The sequence below is a fragment of the Protopterus annectens genome, chromosome 9.part0 (assembly GCF_019279795.1).
Source record: "Protopterus annectens isolate FY-2018-M chromosome 9.part0, PAN1.0, whole genome shotgun sequence".
Lineage (NCBI taxonomy): Eukaryota > Metazoa > Chordata > Ceratodontiformes > Protopteridae > Protopterus > Protopterus annectens.
In genome coordinates, this window is record NC_056743.1 from 1458604747 (window position 1) to 1458629174 (window position 24428).

The window sequence follows — 24428 nt, forward strand, 5'->3', positions numbered from 1 at the left end:
ATTTGAACATTGTGTACTTTTTGCTCTGTTCCATCCATGGAGCAGAACCCTTCTTAAGGTGTACTTTAAAGTGACTTGAATGATAACGTTATCTGAAGCAATTCCTTTGTATGGAGCCCAGCAGTTTGTGAGAGTGTTTTCCTTAAACAAGGGTGCCTCAGAATGTTTCTACAGTTATTTATTTTGCTTATAGAGAAAAAAAGTGCTGTGTTTTACTACTATAAAAATAAGTAAATCTGGAAAAGTGCCCCTAAAAGAATGGCACACTGGGTTATGGAATGGCTGGCCAGTGTGGAAGGCTCACCATGACTATACCAAACAACATGGGGATTAGCAGTTCAATTTTTATGTCCATGGTGGTATTTTTAACATTTTTCTTGGCATCTAGTGCTATTTAACATTATTTATTTATTTCACATTTGTTAACCGGGTTAGGCCAACTGAGTTTGCAAACAAACCCATTTTCATTGGAGACCCAAGGGGAAAGGTCCCAACAAACATAAGTAAAGATAAAGTGACAATATACAAATATTAAATAACAATCACAGTATAAAAAAATTTTAAAAAGAAAAGGTTATTAACTATTTGCATTGCACTGATAGTAAGCAATCCATTTTCAGTGGAGATCAAAGGGGAAAGAGCCCCACCAAGCATAAGCAAAGATAAACATACAGGACAAAAACAATTAAAATAACAATGCAAATATGAGATTAATTATAAAGAGAAAAATGAAAGAAAAAAATATGAACATTAAGAGTTGCACTGATAGAATTGGTCTAAATGTACTGTGTATAAGAATAAAAAGAAAAGGATAATCATTGTTTAAAAGAAAAATATACAGACATTGATAGGAAGTGGGAGAAAAAGATAAATAGTGTGGAGAACGGGAGAGGAGAGAGAAAGGAGGGGGCTATAGTAGGGTTGTAGTAGTAGAGCTGAGGGTTTAGGAGGTTAGAAGTTACAACAGAGAAAGAAAGTTAGGAGATGTATCAGGTTATAGAGTAGGACAGACTAAGACTACATGTGGCCAAGGCAACGACATAATTTCAAGTTTAGTAGGTAGGATTTAAGCTCCAGGAAGGGTTAGATTTAATATGGAGAGGGAGTTTGTTCCAATTTAGTGAGACAGAGTGTTTGTAAAGTAGTTTGCCAATATTCCTTTTGGGTTTATAAACTGAGAGAATATGCTGATCAGCACTCCGAGGAAGCCAGGGTGGGAGAGAGTAGAAAGTAACATGGGAGGTGAGAGCAGGGCAGGCAGAGGGGTTTCTGAGTATGGAAAAGGTAGTGTGGAGTTGTGATTGTAGGACAAGGTGTGGAAATTCCAGCCAATGAAGTTTGTTTAGTGAGAGTCAGTGATGCGACAAGAGTGGTTGGATTAGAATAAATCGGGCAATTTTGTTGCATGTTTGTTCCAGTTTTTGCATTGAAGTAGTTTGGATATTGGTAAGGACTGGAGAAGCTTACGACTAGGTAAGAGAAATGCCTGCACAAGACTGCATTTAGTGGCAGTATTGAGGAATTGTTTTGTTCCTATAAAGTAGTTCACGTTTTTGGTGGGTTTATCTGGCAGCCTGTTGTATGTTCAAGTCAAATTTTAGTCGGTCATCAATTATTACCCCAAGAAGTTTTGTGTGTGACACATGGGAGATAGTGGTGCCATCTAGAGAGGAAATAGAAATGTTGGATTTAAGGTGAGAGAGGGTCTGAGGTAGGAAGAGAAGGAGTTGAAGTTTCTTCATGTTAAGGATTAGTTGATTATTTTTGAGCCATTTTTCAACAGAGATAAAGGATTTCAGTGTTAGTGTGTGTAGTCCTATAAGGAAACAGCTCTAGTACTTATTAATATGACCATCCCTCCTGGCTTGCCTAAAGGTCAGTTCCCTGTGCTTTCTCCTATTAACCTGGTGAACTTGGGCATTCTGAGGCAGTGTAGCAACTGACTCATGTACACAGACAACACTCTCCTCTTACCTCCCAAAACACAGACCTGTGAGAGATGTACTTGTATATCCAAAATGGAAGACATGGACTCTCCAGCCAAGTCGGGAATAGCTGGTCAAGAGGAAAAAGTCAGCACCTGTACCACACCACATGGAACACATAGTCGTCCAGAACACCTACCATCACAGCTTTCACATAAAAACACAAACCACACACCCAACTTTGCAGAGGCTCTCAATAGAAATCTACCCAAACAGCAAAGACCTCCAAATCAGAAATGCACTCAACCACCACAACATAGCACAAATCACAAGACACATAGCTCACCTACACAGTGTGCCCCTCAACCTAAGACCCTAAGGCAAAACAGCTTGCCCAATACACTAATCACAGGTGACTCGATAGTGAGACACACTGATGTCCCACTCATTAGGTTGAATAAGGAGAAGGTAACCATCAGCTGTCTGTCAGGTGCCTGGATCTGACACATAACACATGCACTCAGGTCACTCCACAACAAGTACAAGTATGACTCTGTCATTGTCAATGTGGGTGTGAATGACCTGAGATGCACCTCCCTGGACTACATGAAAAGAGACATGGAGGAGATTATGTGGCCCAAGCAGGTATGACCCTAGCCCTGAGTGGTATCCTACCATTGCCCAGTATGATACCATAGTACAAGCAGAAAATGATTGACTTCAATAAGTGGCTAAGTTTCTGGTGTCATTCTAAGGGGAATCCAGTATCTGTCTGCTTGGGATGACATGATTGACAGACCTCGATGCTTTGCCAGAGATGGCCTGCATCTGTCACCCCCCCTAGGTTTCCGGATACTGGCTAAGGCTCTTGTCACCCCTATAGTGCCTATTTTAGGCAGTGTTCCAAAGACCAAATTACTACTGTAACAGCTATAAGTAAATTCAGTCTGAGGGTCATGCTGCTCAACTCTAGAAGTCTAAACCTCAAGATGCACTCACTCAAAGCATTCCTCAATAATGGAAAACATTGACATTTGTGCTGTAATGGAGACCTGGTTTAAAGCAGCAGAAAACACCCCTGTGCTACCAAACTATAACTCATTCCACAACCTTTGGCCCCAGAACATGGACCAAAGCTCCAAAGGGAGTGGTGTCTCCATATTCATAAAGGATATGCACACCTCCAGACTAGTAGCCCAGCATAATGCATTGGAGATACTTCAGGAACAACTAACATTGGGTAAGAAGGCAATTCAGGTCATAGCCTGCTATAGGCCCCCAGCCATGTCCCAAGACTCTCACTCCACATTCCTATGCACCCTGGAGACTATTAGGGTCCAACCCAACATTCTCATACTGGGTGACTTCAACTACGCCTTCATCAACTGGGAAACCTACTCATGCACCAATACACTTGCCCAACGCTTCCTGGGACTTCATTAATTCTAATGCATTAGACCGCCTCATTCTTATCCCCACTACTGGAAGCAACATCCTTGACCTGGTTATTACTAACATGGGCAACCAATGCTCAACACCAATAGTCACTTCCTACCTGGTTAGATCTGATCACAAACTAATTACTATGGAAATCCACATATCACCCACACCACCAGCAAAGGTAACCACCATGAAAAACTTCTCCAAAGCTGACTTTGGGCTCCTAAAATCAGAGGTGGCTAACTTCACAGCACCCATGCAAATGGAAAATAAGTGCATGACTGCCGAATCATACACCAATGCACTGTACGAACATGTACATAAATGCATGGAACTAACCATACCCAACAGAACCAAGATGCTCTCCTCCAGAAAAAGGAAGCCAATCTGGTGGTCCACTGCCATTAACAAACTCTACAACAAAAGGAAGAAACTGTTGAAGAAAAAGGTGAAGTCCCAAAACTGGAAGAACTCCCTTATTAGTCTCAACAAAAAGTTGAGCTCCATCATCAAAACCTCTAAACCTAGCTATGAAGGTAGAATTGTGGCAGACATTAAAAACAACCACAAAACCTTCTACAGTTATATTAAGAATCCCCACGGCAATACACAGATTTGCTCTGAGTTACTGCACAATGGTACCTCCTATACTGAGCCAACAGATATTGCCAACATACTGGCCAACAGAGTCAGTGCCAACTTTACCTCCTCTCTCCCTTCCAAAGGAACAATCACAATACTGGAAGAATACCAGGCACCCAGCATTACTGCTGCATAGGTTAAAGCTGCATTGTCCAAGGCCAAGAATACAGCTTTCATGAGACCTGACAATATCCCTGGCTGCGTTCTACATGAACTACAAAGTGAATTGGCACCACATCTGTGTGCCCTGTTCAATCACAGCCTCACCTTAGGCTTTGTCCCTATCGAATGCACACTGCTACAGTCATCCCTCTCCATAAAGGGGGAGCGACTATAGACCCTGGGAATTATCGCTCCATTAGCCTGATGAGTCTGATATGTAAGGTTATGGAGCACATCATCATGGACTAGGATATAGGGAATCTCTAACCTCTAGATCCCACACAATTTAATTTTGTGAAAGGTAGATCATGCCTGCTCAACCTGGTTGACTTCTTTGATTCAGTTACCAGAGCTGTGGATGAGGGCAAGATAGTTCATACAGACTACCTCGATCTGGCCAAGGCCTTTGATACCATTCCCCACTCAGGAATTATTGATAGACTCACCAAACTAGGCATCAACCCCTATATCACTAGGCGGTTTGCAAATTGGCTCCCAGATAGAACCCACAGTTTGAAAGTAGCAGACTCCAAGTCAGACTGCTGACCAGTCACGTGTGGAGTCCCACAGGGATTGGTCCTGGGTCCTCTTCTGTTTGGCATCTACTTCACAGAAGTCCAGGTCAACACGGAGGGACTCTGGCTGACTAAGTTCACTGAAGATTTCAAGCTGGGAGCCATTATTAACTCCCCAAGTGATGTAGACATCCTACAGAAAGGCCTCACTGAGACCGACGACTGGTGTCGAAACCATGGCCTTAAGCATAATGCCAAAACATGCATCACCATTCGCTTTGGAAAAAACTAATTTCCCACTAATTACCACATTGATGATAGCCCACTGAAAACTGAAGGTGATATAAGAAATCTGGGGACGCATGTTGACAGCAACCTCTCCTTTGACCACCACATTGCCACTGTGGTCAGAAAGTCCTTCTATGTGACACATCACATTACCAAGTGTTTTGCGTCTAGAAAGAAAGAGGTCATCATCTCTCTCTACTCTTCCCTCATTAGACCAATCATCGAGTATGATGCCCCATTTGGCATGCACCTCACTAAACATCTGCAGCAGCTTGAAAATCCACAAAAGTACCTTGCAAAGAGGATCCTAGGCCTTAAACACATGTTTTACATGGACAGACTCAAAAAACTCCAGCTTTTCTCTGTCTCATATAGTCTATTAAGATCATATCATCTATTAAGAGGAGATCTCTGCTTGACTTACAAAGCCATGTCTGGCACAGCCCTGTTAGAAACGTTACACCTAAAGAAATCCCAATCCCACCACACCACATGCTCCAGGGACCTCAACCTCATTACCACAATCAACAGAACATGCTGGAGGGACAGGTTCATAGCGCAAAGATTACCCCTGCTCTGGAATAGACTTTCCATACATGTCAAGCAGAGCACCTCACTGGCCTTTTTTATGAGAAATCTTGATGAGTGGATGGGAAATAAAATGTTCACACTGGGGATCACTCTAGTGGCTCTGCATGATAGTGGGAACATGAACTAATGGTGGCATGATGCCAGGACACTTCTATGGGCTAGGCTTGTAAAGGCTCCAGGGCCACTGGGCTAGTACACACCTATGAACCTATGAACCTATAGATAACAGAGTAGAGTCATCTGCATATTGTATTACAGATGATAGACTGCAGGATGAATGTAAGTTGCTGGTAAAAATGTTGAAAAGGAGCGGTCCAAAAATGGAGCCTTGGGGTACTCCTGTTTGAACAGCAAGGAAGGGTGGGAAAGCCTGCTGCCATCTAACAGTTTGTTTTCTTCCCATAAGGTAGGATTGAAACCAGCCAAGAGTAGAAGCAGAGAGATTTAGGTCAGAGAGTTTGTTAAGAAGGATGGGATGAGACACAGTGTCAAAGGATTTAGAGAGATCAAGGAATAGACAGGAGATGAGGAGGTTGTTGTCCCTAGCTTCTGCAACCGTTTGAGTAAAGGATAGTAAGGCAGTCAAGGTACTGTGTTTAGGGTGGAAACTATGTTGTGAGGGGGTGAGGAGATTTTCGTGAATGAGATAGGACAGTAGTTGAGTATGTATACATTTTTCAAGGATCTTAGAGAGCAGTGAGAGAATAGTGACTGGTTTATAGTTAGAGGATTCAACAGAGTTGCCACCTTTTCACAGAGGAGTGGTATAGAAGGATTTCCATATTTCTGGTATGGTAGATTCCTGAATTGAGCAGTTGATTAAGATAGATACAGGATATGCTATAGAGTCAGCAGCATTTTTCAGAAATTGAGGGGGAAGTTTATCAGTGGATGGTGAGCATGGTTTTAGATTAAGAAGCAGGAATTTGATATAGTTAGTAGAAGCAAGTTGCAAGATAAAAGGCTGAGAGACAAAAGATCATAGAGGTTTAGGGGGAGGTGAGGGTGATGCAGAAGAGCTGGGATGAGCAAAGGGTAGGAGTTTAGAAATGCTAACTATGAAGTGTTTGTTGAGTAAGTCTGCAGTTTCAGATCTCTCCTCTCGATAGGGGAAAGGGTTAGGGATGGTAGGAGAACCAGTGTGGAGCAGGAAGTTGATAGTACTCCAGAATTTGTGGGTAATTTGGATGAGAGCTTTGAAATTTAGTGAAATATTGGCATTTATCCAAAATAATACATTTTTTACATGATTTCTGAGTTGCGTATAACTTGGGAGAAAGGTGCGAGTTTTAGCGGTTTGCCATTTTTTCCATAGAGCATCTCTTTCATGGATCAAAACATGAGTAGCTTTGGAGAGCCAGGTTGTGAAATTAGATTTGATTATGATTTTGCTAGTTGGGGAAATAGAGTTTAGGACATCAAGGAAAATGTATTTGAATTTAGTAACAGCATCACTGATTGCGAGAGGTTTTAGGAAAGACCAGTTGATGGCAGAGTCTATAGTGAAATGTTTCAAGGGAAAAGTTAGTCATTTTCCTACAATCTCTGTAGAGATGGGGCTTAGAGAGATAAGGAGAGTGCCTTAAGATAGAGATGGGAGATTGGTCACTAATAGAGTCAGGGAAGGTAGAAGGGCTACAATAGTTGTTTAGAAAGTTGGTCAAGATCCAGTCAATTGTGGAACCAGTATTGTTTTTACTGTAGTGGGTAGGGGTAGTGGCCAGTTCTGAGAATCCATACAGGTTTATGAAATGCTGGGGTGAGTCACCAATAAGGGAGTTCATATCTATATTAATATCTCTAAGAATTATGGTTTCATAGGGGATGGAGGTGTTTATCCAGGAAAGTATATGTTCAAGGATTGGGATGTTTTTACCTGGGGGGATATACATAGAGGCAATAGCAAACTTCCTATATGTATGGATGTGGCAGTCTAGGAGCAGTAGTTCAGCAGGGGAGAAACTATGCAGGGTAATGTCTATAGGTGTTAGCATCAGTGAAAAAGAATAAAAGATAGCCACCCCACCACCTTTTTTGGATTTCGTATTAGACTTATAGATATTGTATTGGGGTGGGAGAAATTCAGAGGAATTGATATGAGGTTTTAGGCAGTTTCCGATAGGGCCAGGATGTGAGATTTGTGTTGGGCCAACCATGCGTGAAGTTTGGACATTTTGTTGTTTAGGCTTTGGATGTTCATTGCAGAGATAGAGAGATGTTTGAGGCTGAAGATATTTGAGGATGTTTTGGGGGGCAGCAGAAGAAGGTGTAGGGGGATTGGAGAGAGGGGAGGGACCAGGACTGGGATGGATGTCACCATAAGCAAAGACAAGATGGAAAAGGTAAGGGTTGTCAGTAACGGGAATGGAGCACTTGAGGTTGGCCTTAGGAGTAAGAGTGGGTTATGCCACAAGTTTAAATTTAAGACATTGAAAGAGGGAGAGACAGAAAATAGAGGGGGGAATAGTCAGTGGAGCTTGGTTATATGTTGGAAGAGGTCTGGGAAAGGGAAAGTTGGGAGAAGAGGGGAAGATCTGGAGCTCAGTGTGGTAGGACATGCTTAGGGCTAGTGAGATTAGAAGTGGTAGAAATAGCAGTAAGGATAGCATTGTGTGTTGGGAAGAATTATAAGGAAAAATAAAGAAATATATTTGGTAAGGGTGGTGGCTAGAAATAAGCGGTGTGAGGGAAAGAACAGTATTGAGGGGTGGAAATAGTGAGTATGTGAGGAGATAGTAGGTGTGCTAGGGAGTGAAAGAGTTACGTGTGAGAGAGGAAAGACACAGAGGAGGCAGGCCAAGGTAGGCGGGGAAAAGAGGTAGACTGGTGACAAGGTGGGAAGAATGAAAGGGTGAGAGCACAAGTTATAGTGGTGGGAGGGGGCTGTGGGAGTGACCAGAGAATGAGGTAAAAGTATAAATTTGAGGATACTTGGGGTGGGTGGGATGCAGGGGTGGGAGAAGACCGAAGCGAGACCGAGTGGAGCGAGGGGGATCAGAGCAGAAATAACCACACCATACCACAGGTAAGTTTAATGTAAGGGCTGAAAACCTGCACTCAGCACTTTAATTTTACTTACTGTTAAGAAGAAAGACAGAGCAACAGTATACAATTTTGAGGTTTTTATCAGGGTTACTTGTTCAAATGTCAGACAAATAAGTAAAACTTTCAAACAGGAATCTATATCTGATTGTTAGAAAGCCACAAATGTGCAAAGTATAGCTGTAAAGGTTAGGGACAGAAAGCCAAGTGTATGAGTCTGTTTACTTTATTTACAGGGGATGGAGGCAAAAAATAAAGCAGAAAGAGCCCTATGGTTGACCAAAATGGTGACTTGCTTTGTTACATTTTTGTAACCTACACTGTTTGTTGGGAGAGAAAAAGTTTTTGTTGTTAGAGACAGTGATGGCCAATTGCAATCCTATAGACACCGTTTTGCAGGAGCTGCAGTATGCTAGTGTAGGTAAATGTAGAGTTTGACTAGAAAAAGAGAAAGCAGAGATTCCAGGGTAAGCATTAAGGCAACAACAGACAGTTATTTTATAATAATACATTCAGAGAGGTTTAGGGTGGGTAAAGGTAGCAAACTTCAGAGTGGACTAGGGTTTATGGCTAAGAAAACCTAGTAGTAAATGACATAACAAACACTTGTCAGATTTTAAAGATATACCAGAAAAAATAAATAATTGTTCATCATTTTACAACTTCAAAATAGTCAGTAAAAGCAATTCCAGTATAGCTAGCACAAGTTATTCAGGTTGTAAGTGCACTTATTCAATGTGTGTGAGCAATTTAGACATTAAAAACATATGCAGCAAGTAGTCACTCTGATTATGCACTTTTTCTAGGTGCAGGTTTAGTTTAAACACAAATATTATGATGGGATTCAGTAAAGTCATTAGATACTTATAAAGCTTCTGCAACAAAATAGAGCTGTCTGTGCATTATCAGAGCCTAGAAATAGGTCTGTGCAGTATCAGACCCTAGAAAAAGGTAATTCAGTTACATACAAAAACAGTAAAAATTCCATACAATGAAGAAACTTAAACTGTGAGTCACACCAGGTCAGCCAAGGGGGGAGAGATAGGGAATCTTAAGCACCTAGGTTTGAAAATGGTGCCTGTACTACTTTGTAGTCAGTATAAGAGCTTAACAAACATTTTTTTATATTTGTAACCTACACTGTTTAATTGTTGGGAGAGAAAACGTTTTTGTTAGAGTTTGTGGTGGCCATTTGCAATCCCATAGACACCATTTTGCAGGAGCTGTAGTATGCTAGTATAGGTAAATGTAAAGTGTAAACTGCTTAATTGTTGGGACAGAAAATGTTTTTGTTGTTAGAGACTGTTGTGGTGAATTACAATCCCACAGACACCGTTTTGCAGGAGCTGCAGTGCACTAGTGTAGGTAAATGTAGAGTTTGTACTTTTTAATTGTTGGGAGAGAAAGGGTTTTTATTGTTAGAGACTGTGGTGGCCAATTGCAATCTTGTATTCACCGTTTTGCAGGAGCTATAGTATGCTAGTGTAGGTAAATGTTGAGTTTGAACTGTTTAATTGAACTGTTAATTATCCTTAACCATGTTTCAATGATCAACACATAGATCTTTTGTGTGTTATCTATTGTCATTTTCTGGAATACCCCCATCCATTTTTCAACTCTGTTGAGATCCAGGAGAAACATACACTATGAACTCAAACTGCCTTAAGCAAGAAGTATTTCTCCATTCATAGGACAGGAAAGGCTGGGCTTAAAAAATGTACGAGGACTGTATATTTATTAGAAGGCCTAAGGACATTATTCATGTTAAATATGGAAAGTCATATAAGCATTGGACTCAAATAGAAATGCATATATGAATAAATGCATGTTATATGCCAGTCAGTCATGTGGCTTTTGGGGACTTTATTTTATGCAGCATAATAGTGAGGAATGATAACTTAAGAAAGATAAAAGGACAACAGCAGTAATGCTTCTGTGGGAGTAGTTTGTGAGGATAAAATGCAAAATGGCATGATTTTACTTGTTTTGCTGGCCACTAGGTGTTTGAGGCAGAACATGGTTAACTGATACCAAAGGAAGACCAACAAAAGTCATTCAAGTCAAGGATGATCACACCTTATACCAAAGAGAGATGTTTGGTCATAAAAGCAATCTATGGCATCCAACAGGCGCATCACTTCTTCAGCTAATATAGGTGGAGTATTGTAATCTACATTTAATCTAACTTCTGGTATACACCAGTGAAACATTTTCCCATACTTATTAGCTTTGTTCAGTTTTGGGGAGCAAGATTTTTCCTTAAAACTGGAGAAGGGAAACAGTGAAGATGGTGACATCAGGAAAGATACCCACTGATACAGAGTTACAATATAAACATGAGGAAAGTAACTACAAAAGTAAAGCATTTTATATGTAACATCTAGTTCATTGGCAAAATATATACTGCAAAAATGGGAGTCCAAAAAATTTGCCGATTGTATTGTTGTAACACACACACACACACACATAAGCGCACACCACACACACACACACACACACACACACACACACACACACACACACACACACACACACACACACACACACACACACACACACACACACACACACACACTTATGCATGTGTATGTGGATATGTATTTACCTACTCATGCATACACAAATACATAAACAAAGTACACAGTTTAGAAATTTGAGTGGGTTATTTATTTGTTTAATTTAGTACCAGGTTGAACACTACTCAGAGTTTTATTTACAGTTACTGTAGTTCATATTTATCTTTTATTTCTTATTTCATTTTGTCTTCTTCCTTTTAGGGACACAAAAATGCCCTACTAATTTTCAAGTAAGGATGTGGAGAACTAACTTTGCATGATGTACCTCCTGTAGCGTAACATAAAGAGGAAAAGCCCAGAGATTTTTTTCAGGCTGCATCTAATTAAAGACTGAACTCACACAAAATATGTTAATATTTATTTATAGGTTCATAGGTAAGTACTAGGCTATTGGCTCTAGGGCCTATATAAGCCTAGCTAAAAAGATACCCTGTCTTTCACCACCCAAGAAAATTATTTTCCTGTGCCGCTGTCGAGCAAAGCCACAGAGGTGATCCCCGGGGTGAATTTCCTATTTCCCATCCAATCATCAAGATTTTTCTTGAAGAGTGCTAATGAGGAGCTTTGTTTGATATAGATAGGTAGTTTATTCTAGAGTATGGGAAGTCTCTGGGACAGGAATATATTCCACCAGCATTTTTTGTTTATTGTGGTGACAAGGTTTAGGTCCCTAGAGTGTAAAGCTCAGAGGGATTGGGATGTCTTTAAGTGGAGCATGTCCAACAGCTCTGGGTTTGACATAGCTTTGTATGCTAGGCAGAGATTGCCTGTGAGTAGGCAATATGCAACGGAGTAAAGCTGGAGTTTTTTGAGAAGGTCTGTGTAGGGCATCTGTTTGAGGCCAGTAATTTTCTTTGTGAGGTATTTCTGTCATCTTTTCAGTTGTTGTAGATGTCTTGTGAGGTACATACCAAAAGGGGAGTTGTACACTATAATGGGTCTAATGAGTGATGAGTAAAGTGGAACAATGACCTCTTTTTTCCTGGATGAGAAACCTTTTGCGATGAAGTGTGCCACGTAGAAGAATTTCCTGTCTACTGTGGCAATGTGATTATCAAAGGAGAGACTTCTGTCCACCTGTGTCCCAAGGTCTCTTATCACACTTTCGGTGTTAAGTAGACTACCACCTATGTGGCAGCTCATAGGTACAGAGTTTTTAGCAAAGGGGATGACAATGCCCTTTTTTCCATTGAGCTTGAGGCCATTGCTTTGGCACTAGGCATCTGTCACAGTGAGGCCCTTTTGTAGGATGACCACATCGTTAGGAGTTTTGATTATGGCTCCTACTTTGCAGTCATCTGCGAACTTCATTAGCGAAAGGCCTTCTGTGTTAGCCTATACTTCAGAAAAGTATATATCAAACAGGAGAGGATCCAGGACTGAACACTGTGGTACTCCACTTGTCCCTGGTCTGAAGGTGGATTTGGAGTCTGCTACTTTCACAGTGTGGGATCAGTCAGTGAGCCAGTTGGCAACCCATCTTGTGACATAAGGATTTATACCTAATTTAGTGAGTTTATCTGAAATTCCGGAGTGGGGGATGGTGACAAAAGCCTTGGCGAGATCTAAATAGGCTGTGTGAACCACCTTACCCTCGTCTACGGCTTTTGGTGACTGCTTCAAAGAAGTCTATCATATTTAGGAGACATGATCTGCCTTTTACAAACCCGAACCAGGTGGGGTCCAGAGTTTGGAGATTACCAATGTCCTTGTTTATAAGTTCCACGATGATAGGTTCCATGGCCTTGCAGACCAGGCTCATTAGGCTAATGAGGCGGTAGTTCTCAGGGTCCGTGGTGGCTTCCCCTTTGTGGAGTGGGATAATCATCACTGTATGCCATTCAGTGGGCACAAAGCCTGAGGTGAGGCTATGATTGAACATGATACTTAGCTGGGGTGCCAGTTCATTCTGTAGGTCATGTAGAACGCAACCTGGGATGCTGTTAGGTCCCATGGATGCTGTGTTCTTGGCTTTGGAGAGTGTGTTTTTTACCTGTGCAGCTGTGATTACAGGAAGTTTGCATTCTTCTGGTATAGAGATGGGCCCTTTAGGGAGTGAGAGGGGGATAAAGTTAGCACTGAACCTATCTTCCAGGATGTTGGCAATATCAGTAGGTACTGTATATTTAGTACCATTGTGCTGTAACTCAGAGCAGATCTGAGTGTTACCATTAAGATTCTTGACATACCTATAGAATGCTTTGTGGTTGTCTTTAGAATGAATGGCAAGTTTGTTTTCATAACTAGCTTTGGAGGATTTTATGAGGGGTCTCAGCTTCTTACTGAGGCTGACCAGGGAGTTCCTCCAATCATGGGATTTTACTCTTTTTTGCAACAGTTTCTTTCTTCTGTTGTAGAGTTTGTTTATGGCAGGGGACCACCAGATTGGCTTCCTATTTATGAAGGATAGCATCATGGTAATGTTAGGGACAGCACAATCCATGCACTTGTATAATTGCTTATAAAGTGGATTTGTGCATGATTCAGCAGTCGTACCTCCATTGTCCATCTGCATGGGTGTCGTGAGGTTTGCCACTTCTGTCTTAAGAAGCGTGAAGTTGGCTTTGGAGAAATTTTTTTATGGTGATTTCCCTAGTAGGGGTGGTGGGGATTAATTTAGTTGCATTGCAATATAAAACATAATTTACACAGATTGACAACTATATACAATCAACAACTATAAAATCTAACCAAACTATTTACAAGGGTGCCTAAGTTTAAAAGATATTACACATTTTTACATTTACAACGTCATTTCATGTGGTATTACAGTCATCTCTCACCATTATTTCGTTCACTTTCTTCCATGAGTTGTAATAAGATGTGGCTGTTTCTGTTCTCATTTTAATGGTTCTCATTTCCATTTGTGATACATTCCATACAATGTTTCTATATTCTTTAAATGTGGGCGAAGTTTCACTTTTCCAATTTGCAGTAATGGTTTTGCATGCTAAAGCCAGTAGTATCCATAAAAGTGAAAACTTTGTTCTAGCAAAACATTGGGGTATGGGACCATTAAACAAATCAAAGATGTAGACAAATGAAAATTATCATTTAAACTATTTGCAAAATAAATAAATAAATACATAACTAAATAAAAAAATAAAAAAATAAAAAAATAACTTTATCCCAAAGTTGTTTAAGTAGATAATAATCATAAAACGTATGCCTCCAGTCTGCTCTCAAGTTCCTTTTATATCTCCAACATCCTATATTTTGTTTATTTCCATTTTAAATAAGACTTATGAACAAATTTCCATGTGAACAGTTTGCACTGCAATGAAAGAGATGTTTGCTTTCTGGAGAGAAGTATTACTTTCTTGTCACTTTCATTTGGCATTTGATTGTTTATTGTTTTACAGTAGTCCCAAAGATTCTCTGTATTATATAATTTCATTTTCTTAATTATTTTATAGATGTTTGATAAGTAACCTTTTCCATGAACAGTTTGTGTTATTGAAAAGACCGACCCTGGGATTCATGAAGCTTGTGCCAGGTGCAGGCGTAGCGTTGGCGTTCCAACACCAAATATGGCCGGCGAGTGATCCAGGTACGAGCTGTTTCCACATGCACTACCTGTGTACGCTACACCCGCACAGCTCCCAGCCCCTGTATGCTAATTACCCCATTTGCAGCAGTGTAGCATACAAATGAAGGTATTTAGCGATCCAGGAAGTGGTGCAGGCGTAGTGTAAGCATGCAGAAATGTAAACCGTAAAAAATGGTTTACATTTTTGCAAACATAAAATCGGAGCCATGACAGCTGACCAAACACATGTATTATATTGTTAATATATGCCAATGGCTAAATATATAGCCATTGGCATAAAAAAAAAAAAAAAAAAAAAACATGTACAAAATATAAAAAGAACATTTAATTTTTTTTTCGCACTATCGCAAAGTTTAACTGCAGGGCAGCGGCACACAAATGGGATCACAAGGAAAATAGAAAAATATAGAATAAAACTGCACTATAACACATATCATGATTTCCCCATAATAGTCATTGGTGGGCATGTTACACCACACCATGGTGCAAGGGTTGCTAAGGGGCTGTGACAGTGTTTTGCGCGGTAGCTAGGAATTAGTAGGCAATGCCATGCAAATGAGAGGAGTAATAGTGAATCACAGATTCCCCGCTGGTGTAAAGATGCACCTCACAGTGTAGCATTATAACACCGAGGTGTGCCCTTGAGATAAAAATTACATCAAGAGAGGGGTGTGTCATCTTTGCTGTAAGTAGATTGGAGCATTGCTAATCCGGTTTTCCCATTGCTAAGCAAAGCTGCAGGAAAGGGGTGTGTTGAACTGGCTATAGCTTTGCTTAGCTGAGTGCACACAAGGTAACCGAGTATGCATGTAAAAGGAGATTAAAACGCGCTTAAACTCGGTAAACGGGTTTGCGCGGCACGCACTGGAGTTGAAACAGGAAGGATATAGGAAAAAATAAGGAAATTCTGCAGCAGGGAAGTACAAATGACTAATTAACACCTAGGAACCTACAGTGGGCCATTGACAACAGCTAACAAGGCTGCAAGCAGCTACCTGCAGAACAAGAAAGGGGAGGGTCTGTACTGCAAAGAAAACAGTACAGTGTCACAGCAGAACAAAGCAGAATTGCATTATATCAGCTACAAAACACATTTTGCAACACATGACTGGGTAGGGAAAGTACAAAACAAGAAAGTTGGCAGGTGGATGCATGCCTGACAATGGGAGGGGATCCAGGTTTAAAAGTGAATTAAAGGGCAACAGATTAATCAAGGTAAGCAAGCATAACTCCACACTACAGGCCCCACACTTGCAGTACTCACTGTAAATCCCATAATTAAGATACCCTGCAGCTGGAATTGCTCATACACAGCCAATGACATCAGCAGCATCCATAGCACAATAGTATAAAGTGTGAAAGCTCCTCACACACACACACACTTGTGTATTCCCATACATTCTGCACCATTGGTGTATACATACAGGGAACTTTTAATATGTACATGTTAGGGGCTGCCATAGCTTTGTTCCACCAGCATGTGTTGGAGACTGAAGGTGGTGTGGAGGATGATGCTGACAACCACCTCAGGCACCAGAGGAGGAGAAGAGTGTTTAGACCCAGGGTAACCTACCAGGGGCTACATGATCTGGAGATAGAGCATTACAGGGTGGACAGGGAGACCCTACATCAACTTGTGGAGCTGTGCCGGCCACGCCTCAGAGCAAGAGCAAACAGATGGGAACCCATTCCAGTGGATATGAAGGTATGTGTAAGCCTGAGAATACTAGCCACAGGTACCTTTCAAAGGCCAACTGGGGATATCATGGGGAATCTCACAGGCATCAACATCCAGGGTACTTTACCAATTCCTGGATGCCATGTTACCACATGCCAATGAGCACATATACTTCCAACGAACACAGGAGGAGATGGCAAGCAATATGTGTCTCTTCCATCATGTGGCAGAATACCCGAAGGTACTGGGTGCAATAGACTGCACACACATACACATCAAGTCACCACCCGGTGAGCAGGGTAGGCGCTACATAAACTGCAAGGGATACCCCTCCATCAACTGCCAGGTCGTGTGCAATTCCCAGGGGATGATCATGGATGTGTGTGCTGGCAGCCCTGGAAGCTATCATGACTTCCACATCTGGCATGCCTCACAACTGTATCAGGTATTTACTAGGGGGGACATCCCAAATGTATATATTATGTATATATTTATATATTGCTGTCTGTGTATATCTAGCAACTGCGGTGGTGGTGCTGCGGTAGCATTGTCACCTCACAGTAAGACATTGTCCTGTTCAATTCACAGCTAAAGCGTCTTCTGTGTGGAGACATGCATGAATGGGCGTACCTTAGTTGAAGGTTGTGCGTCAGGGCTGGCAACTCGGCACATAAAAAATATACTGCCAATCATTAGCGGACCGGTGTTCCACTGTGGTGACCTCTAACCAGGAAAAGCCAAAAGACACAACACAGCAACATGTATATCTAACAACATATGGGTGTATGGGTGTCTGCATATGTATATATCTATATGGGTATGTATATGTATTCTGTCTCTGTATGTATACATTTGTACTATGGAGAGGGAGAGGTATATCTCCATGTAGCTATGGGTAGATATACACACACACATTCCTCTACATATATACATCTACATCTGGTTATTCCATTCCTTGCCATGTAGATTAGGTTGCTGTAGTGGGACTCGTAGCGGGTGTGGCTGCTTGTTGGGCAATGCCTCTGCCCAATGAACACTTTTGCTCACATCCCTGGGGCTGTCTGTATAGACCCACATCAGCCAACACCTATACACCTAGACCCATAACTAGCTACCCATAGTTCCCCCACCCACACCTCCTCTACAGCACCCATCTTTCATCTCGGTGCAGGTCAGGACTGAACACACCACTACATGCTGCCCACTCTCCACTTCACGGGACACATGTCATACGTTGTCTCGACCCATGGGTCATTGGGCTTTCCCACCCTTGTATTCCAGGTATGTACACACCCCAGCCAGAATGGTCATCGTATCAGCTTCCTTTGGTTATATGTCAGTTTTTGGGGCATCCCACAAGGGATGCTCCTGTCTGTGTTGCAAGATTAGATTTCACGGGTGCACTCTGTACCCCCCAGTTCTATCCTGCCTGTGGTCTGGGGAGTAGTGGATTATTTACTTTGTTTGTGGGTTTGTGTGTATGTTTCCTCTGTCCGGCTGGGAGAGGGTCATGCTACATGTTACATGTTTCTTGCTTGAGCCGCTCACTTCCATTGGCATAGCCTGTGAACATATGTCATTCTTGTGTGCTGTTTTTTACCATAGATGTATATCTGTGTATATCTGCACACACATACACACACACACACACACACACACACACACACACACACACACACACACACACACACACACACACAGTTTTCTGTGTAGGCAATGCATACCCCCATGCAAACGCACTTAAACACGCTTACTGGTGCTTATATATGCTTACTACTGCTTATTTATGCCTAAACCACTACACCATTGCTGTGCTGCTTCATTTGCATATATACCCATATACCCATGGATCCTAGTTCCCCAAACACCCACCCCAACACTTCACGGACACAGCACTCATCCATTCTCCAGTTGGATACACGGTGTATCCACACCACTACACACTGGCTAGTCCTGTAGACCCATCTCATGGGTTGACTCACTCCATGTATCCTCAGAAATCCCAAACTTTTAGTCCACAAACATTGGTGAAATGAGTGACCAATAGGACACTAGTCACAATTTTTGGGTTGTCCCACCTGGGACACACATGTCTTATTTCAAGATTAGACTCTGTACTTCATTACATCATTACTCCCGTTGACAAGACATTACAATAAATTAATAACTATGACTATGTGGTAACGCACACATTACACATGAGAGCTAGTTATGTATGAGTTTGGTGACATTATATTACAAATAGGACTGGTTTAGTGATTGGCGTTGCCGTAGCAGGCAGATCACAGGAATGATTCCACTATTTCATAGTGAGAAACTCCTCACAATTTATTTTTTGATAACAGCACTGACTTTGGACAAAGTACACACTTCTGCATTTTTGCAGATTCGTCCCTTCCCTCTTATGCACAACCTATTATTCTATCTACTGTCGAGGTTTGTAGGCGCACTTTCATGTTATTTATATCTGCAAAAGGAATGCATGTGTTACAGGGAATGTACTTCTACATATGCATGTATGCATGTGTGTATGCATATATACTTATAACAAACTCACTGACCTCCACAAGGCGGTCCAATTAGAACCAGGCCATCCAACCCTGACAAGCCTGGATCCATAATTTCATACTCATGGTTCCTCCACCACACCTGATTTCGACATACAAGCAAACCATCCATTCTCCGGTTTCTATCACAGCCATGACACTCCTCCACACATTGCCCTCTCCCCAGCATTAGGGACCCTACATGTATGTTGTCCCAACCCATGTATCATCAGGTTCTCCCACCATTTGGTCCTTGAACATACCTGCCCTTGCTTGTGTAATGGTCAGAAGTCCACACCACCTAGCAATTTTTGGGTAGTCCTACCAGGGACTACTCTGTGATTGTTTGTAAAGTAGACTTAGCAGATCGACAATATTGCTCCCACTGGTAGTGTCCTGCCTGTGGTGTGAGTAGCAGTGATTTGCTCACCCCTGCCCAGCTTGATATGACATAAGCTGACAGCACTAAATAATACTGGGGTTGCTGTTGATTTCCTTTTCATTCTTTTTGTATGCTTTATTGTCACAACGTTCATTCTTCATATATATATATATATATATATATATATATATATATATATATATGTGTGTGTGTGTGTGTGTGTTATATATCTGTACATACACATGCACATACATCTACATAATTATATAGATTTCCTATGCTGTTGCATGATTGTTGTGCTGGATGATATGTTTGTGATAACATCAGAATTATGTATATCTGCCATGGCTTAGTGGTAAATCACATTGGCTGTGATGTGCAGGGTCCTAGGTTTGACCTTTGCAGAGGCCATTTATTTTGTTGCTGCCAGAACAAGGGCCATTGGATACAGAGTGATTAAAGCACTTTTAAGCAGTTGTGAGCAGGTGTGTGCATGTTTGTGCGATGGTAGGCTGTGCTATCTTCCAATTACAGTTTGTTAAATTCGTTAGCTTCTACTATGCTTAATGTGTGTGGGCACTGCTTATAACCGCACAGACACACTTAGACTTGCTTACTGGTACTTTTATGTTTACTACTGCTTATTTGTGCTTACACCTGTTTACTAGTGCCTTATTTATTATGACACTACCACTTTTATTAAATGACATTAGTTAAACATTTCATGCAGTACTCCAGTTCACATTTACATGTTATGTAGGTTATACAGCAAAAGGATGTATAAATATGTTCATATACACATTCCACATGGAAAATAATATGTGCTATAATGGGACTCAAACTGTGCATGCCAGTTCATTAGGCAAATGCTCTAAGCACTACACTATTGACGTTAACATTGATTGCACATGTTATTTTCTATTTGGATGATTTTGATGTGTAAGCTACGCTAAGCAGAGGCCAATAACGCGCAAACACGCTGCATTTTGCTTACACTTTCAATAATGGAGCAATACAAATGTAAAATAGGGACGGGCTCGACATTCCACTATGTTCTTGTGTATTTACTACTTTGATTTTATTTCAGTGTTCGTGGACACTCTTGTATGCTTAGCATACATTTCAGTATCCACGGACACTGAATTAATTGCTTACTATTAGAGGCGGCTTCTAATAGTAAGCATTGTAGGTTGTGCAACTGTGGGGGCATGTTTAAGCCTCCATAGAGCACTTAAACACACCCCCTGCACTCGCACACATTTCCTGTGCACGTCGAGGGTGTGGCAGTGCACCCTCATAAATATTCATATGGTGCTGCTGCACCATCTGTAAGGAGGATGCTTGGCGCAAGGCTAAAACTGTCCTTGCGCCGAGCTTCATATGTTCTATAAATTACGGTATATTTTGTCTGATTGTTAATTTCATTGTCTCTCTTCTGTTTAAAATGTACTGTCTTATATACTGTATGCATAGCCATAGATCATTACCTAAATCACATTTGTTTCTTATTTTTTCCATTGTTAAAACTTTTCCAGAGTCTAGTAACTAATTTAAGTTAGTTTATGCTTTCTAAGAGTCTTCATTATATAGCAACATTTTCAAGGGAAATGCTACAAAGATTACTAATGGATTATGAACTGTATTTTTCAGGGAGAAAATCATGTAATGGGAACAGAAAAAAAGAGAAACGAACATCACGATGAAGAAGAAGAAAATATTGATGTTACTGTCCATTTCAATTGCAGTAAAATTCCTGAGGTTCTACATATTCCAAAAGCAGCTCTGTCACTTCCTTTATTCTAATTAAAGTTAAGATACATATGAATGCATTTTGATTAACTAAGTAAACCTTAATATGTGGTCATGTCCATTGCTTTGTTTTCAGAAAATAATACAAAACATTAATTTTTCAGACTTGTACATTTTATGTTACCATTTGTATACTGCTAGATTTTGGTTATCTAAGACTTAAAACTTTCTGCAAGATATTTTCCTTCTTTACTTTCAAGTAATTTTTACATAAATGTATGCTATAAGTTTTTGTAGATTCATCTTTTCACTGATTTAAGATTGCATTTCTGATTAGATGTCAGTGTTTAACAAGAAAAATCAGTACAGCTGTTATTCAGAATTTCTTCATTTCCTGTTCTTTCGTTTATTTATACCTGTAACTTCCTGTTTTCAGCGTGCATTACACATGCAAGCTTAAATTATAATGCCTGATGTCGTTCTGATGAACGGATTCTTTTGACTGTGTGGAAGGAGGCCTTCAGAGAAGGCAAAGACAGACCCTGTAATGATGGTTTTGGTCACTTTTTTATTTTTTGGGGGGTGGACAATTTGTAAAGAAATCTTCAGGGTAAAATTAAAAAAAGCTGCTAACAGCCACAAAGTATAGGAAGAAAAGCATTGTCCAGCAATAAGATGTTTTGGGAAGTGTTCTTACTACATGTAATCATGAAGTGATTTTGTGTTTATCTGTCTTTATTTGTAAAGTATGGCCATGGGGACACGTTGTTAGCACCTTAACTGAAATTATTTACGTAACCTAAGAAAGGCAGCAATCCTTGCCCTTGACAGATTTACAATCTCCTAATGTCGCAAGGTGCATTTGGTAACTCACTTTTCCAGTAGCTGACATCGTCTTGAAAAATGCAAGCACTGCAAAGTGGAGCACCACTGTGTAGTTTCAACAGCAAAGAGGTACAAACCTGCACCCTTTCTCTTCGTGGCTCATACCCACATTGACAGAATAATGTTTTCTTCTTTACAGACCCCTTTATAGATTAAACAACCTGTTTCTGCACACACCTACCAAATTATGGCAATGCGGAAATCTGGTTGCGATAATTCATAAGTACCATATTTTCTTTTCTATTTGTAAATGTACTCATTCAGCCATGCATTCTGAGCAAAAATATTGAACACCTTACACAGAACAATCTCCTAACACCAACACATGTTTTTCGCCCCCGTCATAGCACTGCCACCGCTCTCATAACTTTCACTCAGACCATTGCCAAAGCTTGTGATGAAAACAAATTAGTCTCTAGTCTCTTCCTTGATTTATCCAAAACTTTTAACAGTATATCCCACAATCTGCTTATATCTAAACTTAAGGACCTTAATCTCTCCCAAACTACTATACTCTGGTTTACTAGCTACCTCTCTGATAGACTCCAGTCTGTCAGGTGGTTATTGGCTTCCTCTCCCTTCCTTCCTGTTCATACTGGTGTACCCCAAGGATCAATACCAGGGCTCCTCCTCTTTAACATTTTTACAAATAACCTTCACGCTGCCTACCTTCACTGATCTCTTATCCAGTACGTAAATGATTCCACTATCATATCCTTTTCTGATAATCTCCCCCACCTACTATCCTTTCTATCCCTTACCCAAGACTCACTTCTGTCTGTTGAAAAATGGCTAACTAGCTGCAAACTCCTACTTAATCCTCAGATAAAAAAACTACTTCTCTTCCTCCCCAAAAATCTACAACATTGCAAAACATCCTTCTCCATCACATCACACAACAATAGTTCCATCTTAGTTGAAACTATAAACTCCTTGGTGTTGTTATTGATAGTTAACTTAAGTATGACATCCACATTACACAAGTCATCAAAAAGCACACCAGAAACTAGGCCTACTATATAGGAATAAAAACTACCTAACTACCTAACGACACAATATACCTACAATAAAATAGCTAAATCTGCTGCAAATTTCCCTTACTGCTCCCACCACTGCACTGCTCTACAAAATCTTCTATGGCCAGAAGCTCAGAACTAACTCTTACTTCCACAACTCCACCTCACTCACTCTATTCTTGCAAATCCCTTTCACTGCTCTGCCCTGTCTACTCTAACCTCTTTATACACTCCCAAACGTTGTCTCTGCAGGGAAGACCAACATCTCCTAGAAGTCTATAAGTCCAGTAAACAAACTGAGAAACTTCTATATAGTCATTCAGTTGCTAATACCTGGAATAAACTTCCCTCAGACCTAACAGCCACCACTAGTAGTTTCTGTTTCAAAAAAATGTTAAAAGATTACATGATCAAAACATGGTCTTGCCCCTGTCTCATTCCAAACTCACCCATCTCTCCCCATCTTCCCTTCTTCCACTATCTTAATACTGTATCATTGATAAGCATATCCATATTTCCTTATCTAACCTCTTGCAGACAATCTACACAAATATCTTATAAGAACAGTAATATGTCATATGTTAATTACATTCCTTATGCTAGTCTAATTGTTATTTGCTAATTTGTAAACTACATCCATACTCTCTATAGATATGAAACTATTTAAGCTTTGTCTAAACGTCTGTTTTCGGTATTTACGTACCTTAGAATTTCTTTATTGTTATTAAGAGTTTGCACACTACTGTTGTATTTGCCATTGTTCCTGTTTTCTTTTTATTTTGGTGCTTTTCTCATTGGGTCTCTGCTGAAAAAGGGCTTCATGCCCAATCAGACTAACCTGGTTAACAAATGTCAAATAAATAAATAAATGCATACATTCTGAATTGTATCAACATATCAATTTCACTGAGGGCTAGAGCTCTAAATGCAATTAAAGACTAAATAAGCAATGACATATGTTGGGATGTGGTTTGTACACTATTTGTTATGCCAATTCTGAAATCAGAATTTGAATGCAAATCCTGACTGATCTAAGAAAAGGACGAGTGAGTAAGTGCTTCACAACTGATTGTATTGACTATGGTTATTATATCTTCTTAGGTGTTATTATTATATATTGTTCTTTGTGTTGCTTTACTTCATAGATGTATAAATTTTAGCAAATAGTTCCTTGGAATATCGGTAAGAGATAGATTGCCGTGTTGGCAAAGCTAAATGAGACTTGTTTCATGCTTTACCTTTGCATCAGCCAGCTAGTTTTCTACATAAATGAAATCAACATATTTTCTTGACTAAGAAGACTAATTATTTTCCTCTTTTACCTTTACAGTACTTAGCATGTTTTGGAACACTGTAAATAAATGTGCAAAGGAGACAGCAGAAACAAAAAAAAATCTAGATCCTTTTTACTGAATGAATCATTCTAATAAAAACATACAAA

General features: G+C 40.4%; 1 protein-coding gene across 1 annotated transcript in view; it reads left to right on the forward strand.

The window, feature by feature from the left end:
- The window catches only part of LOC122810699 (adhesion G protein-coupled receptor E2-like), a 343450-nt gene extending 321341 nt beyond the window's left edge, over positions 1–22109 (forward strand). The window contains exon 8 of the mRNA XM_044082264.1: positions 20988–22109. Coding sequence (XP_043938199.1) covers positions 20988–21003 — 16 coding nt within the window. The 3' untranslated portion in view covers positions 21004–22109. The remainder of the gene's footprint in view (positions 1–20987) is intronic.
- The last annotated feature ends 2319 nt before the right edge of the window (positions 22110–24428 follow it).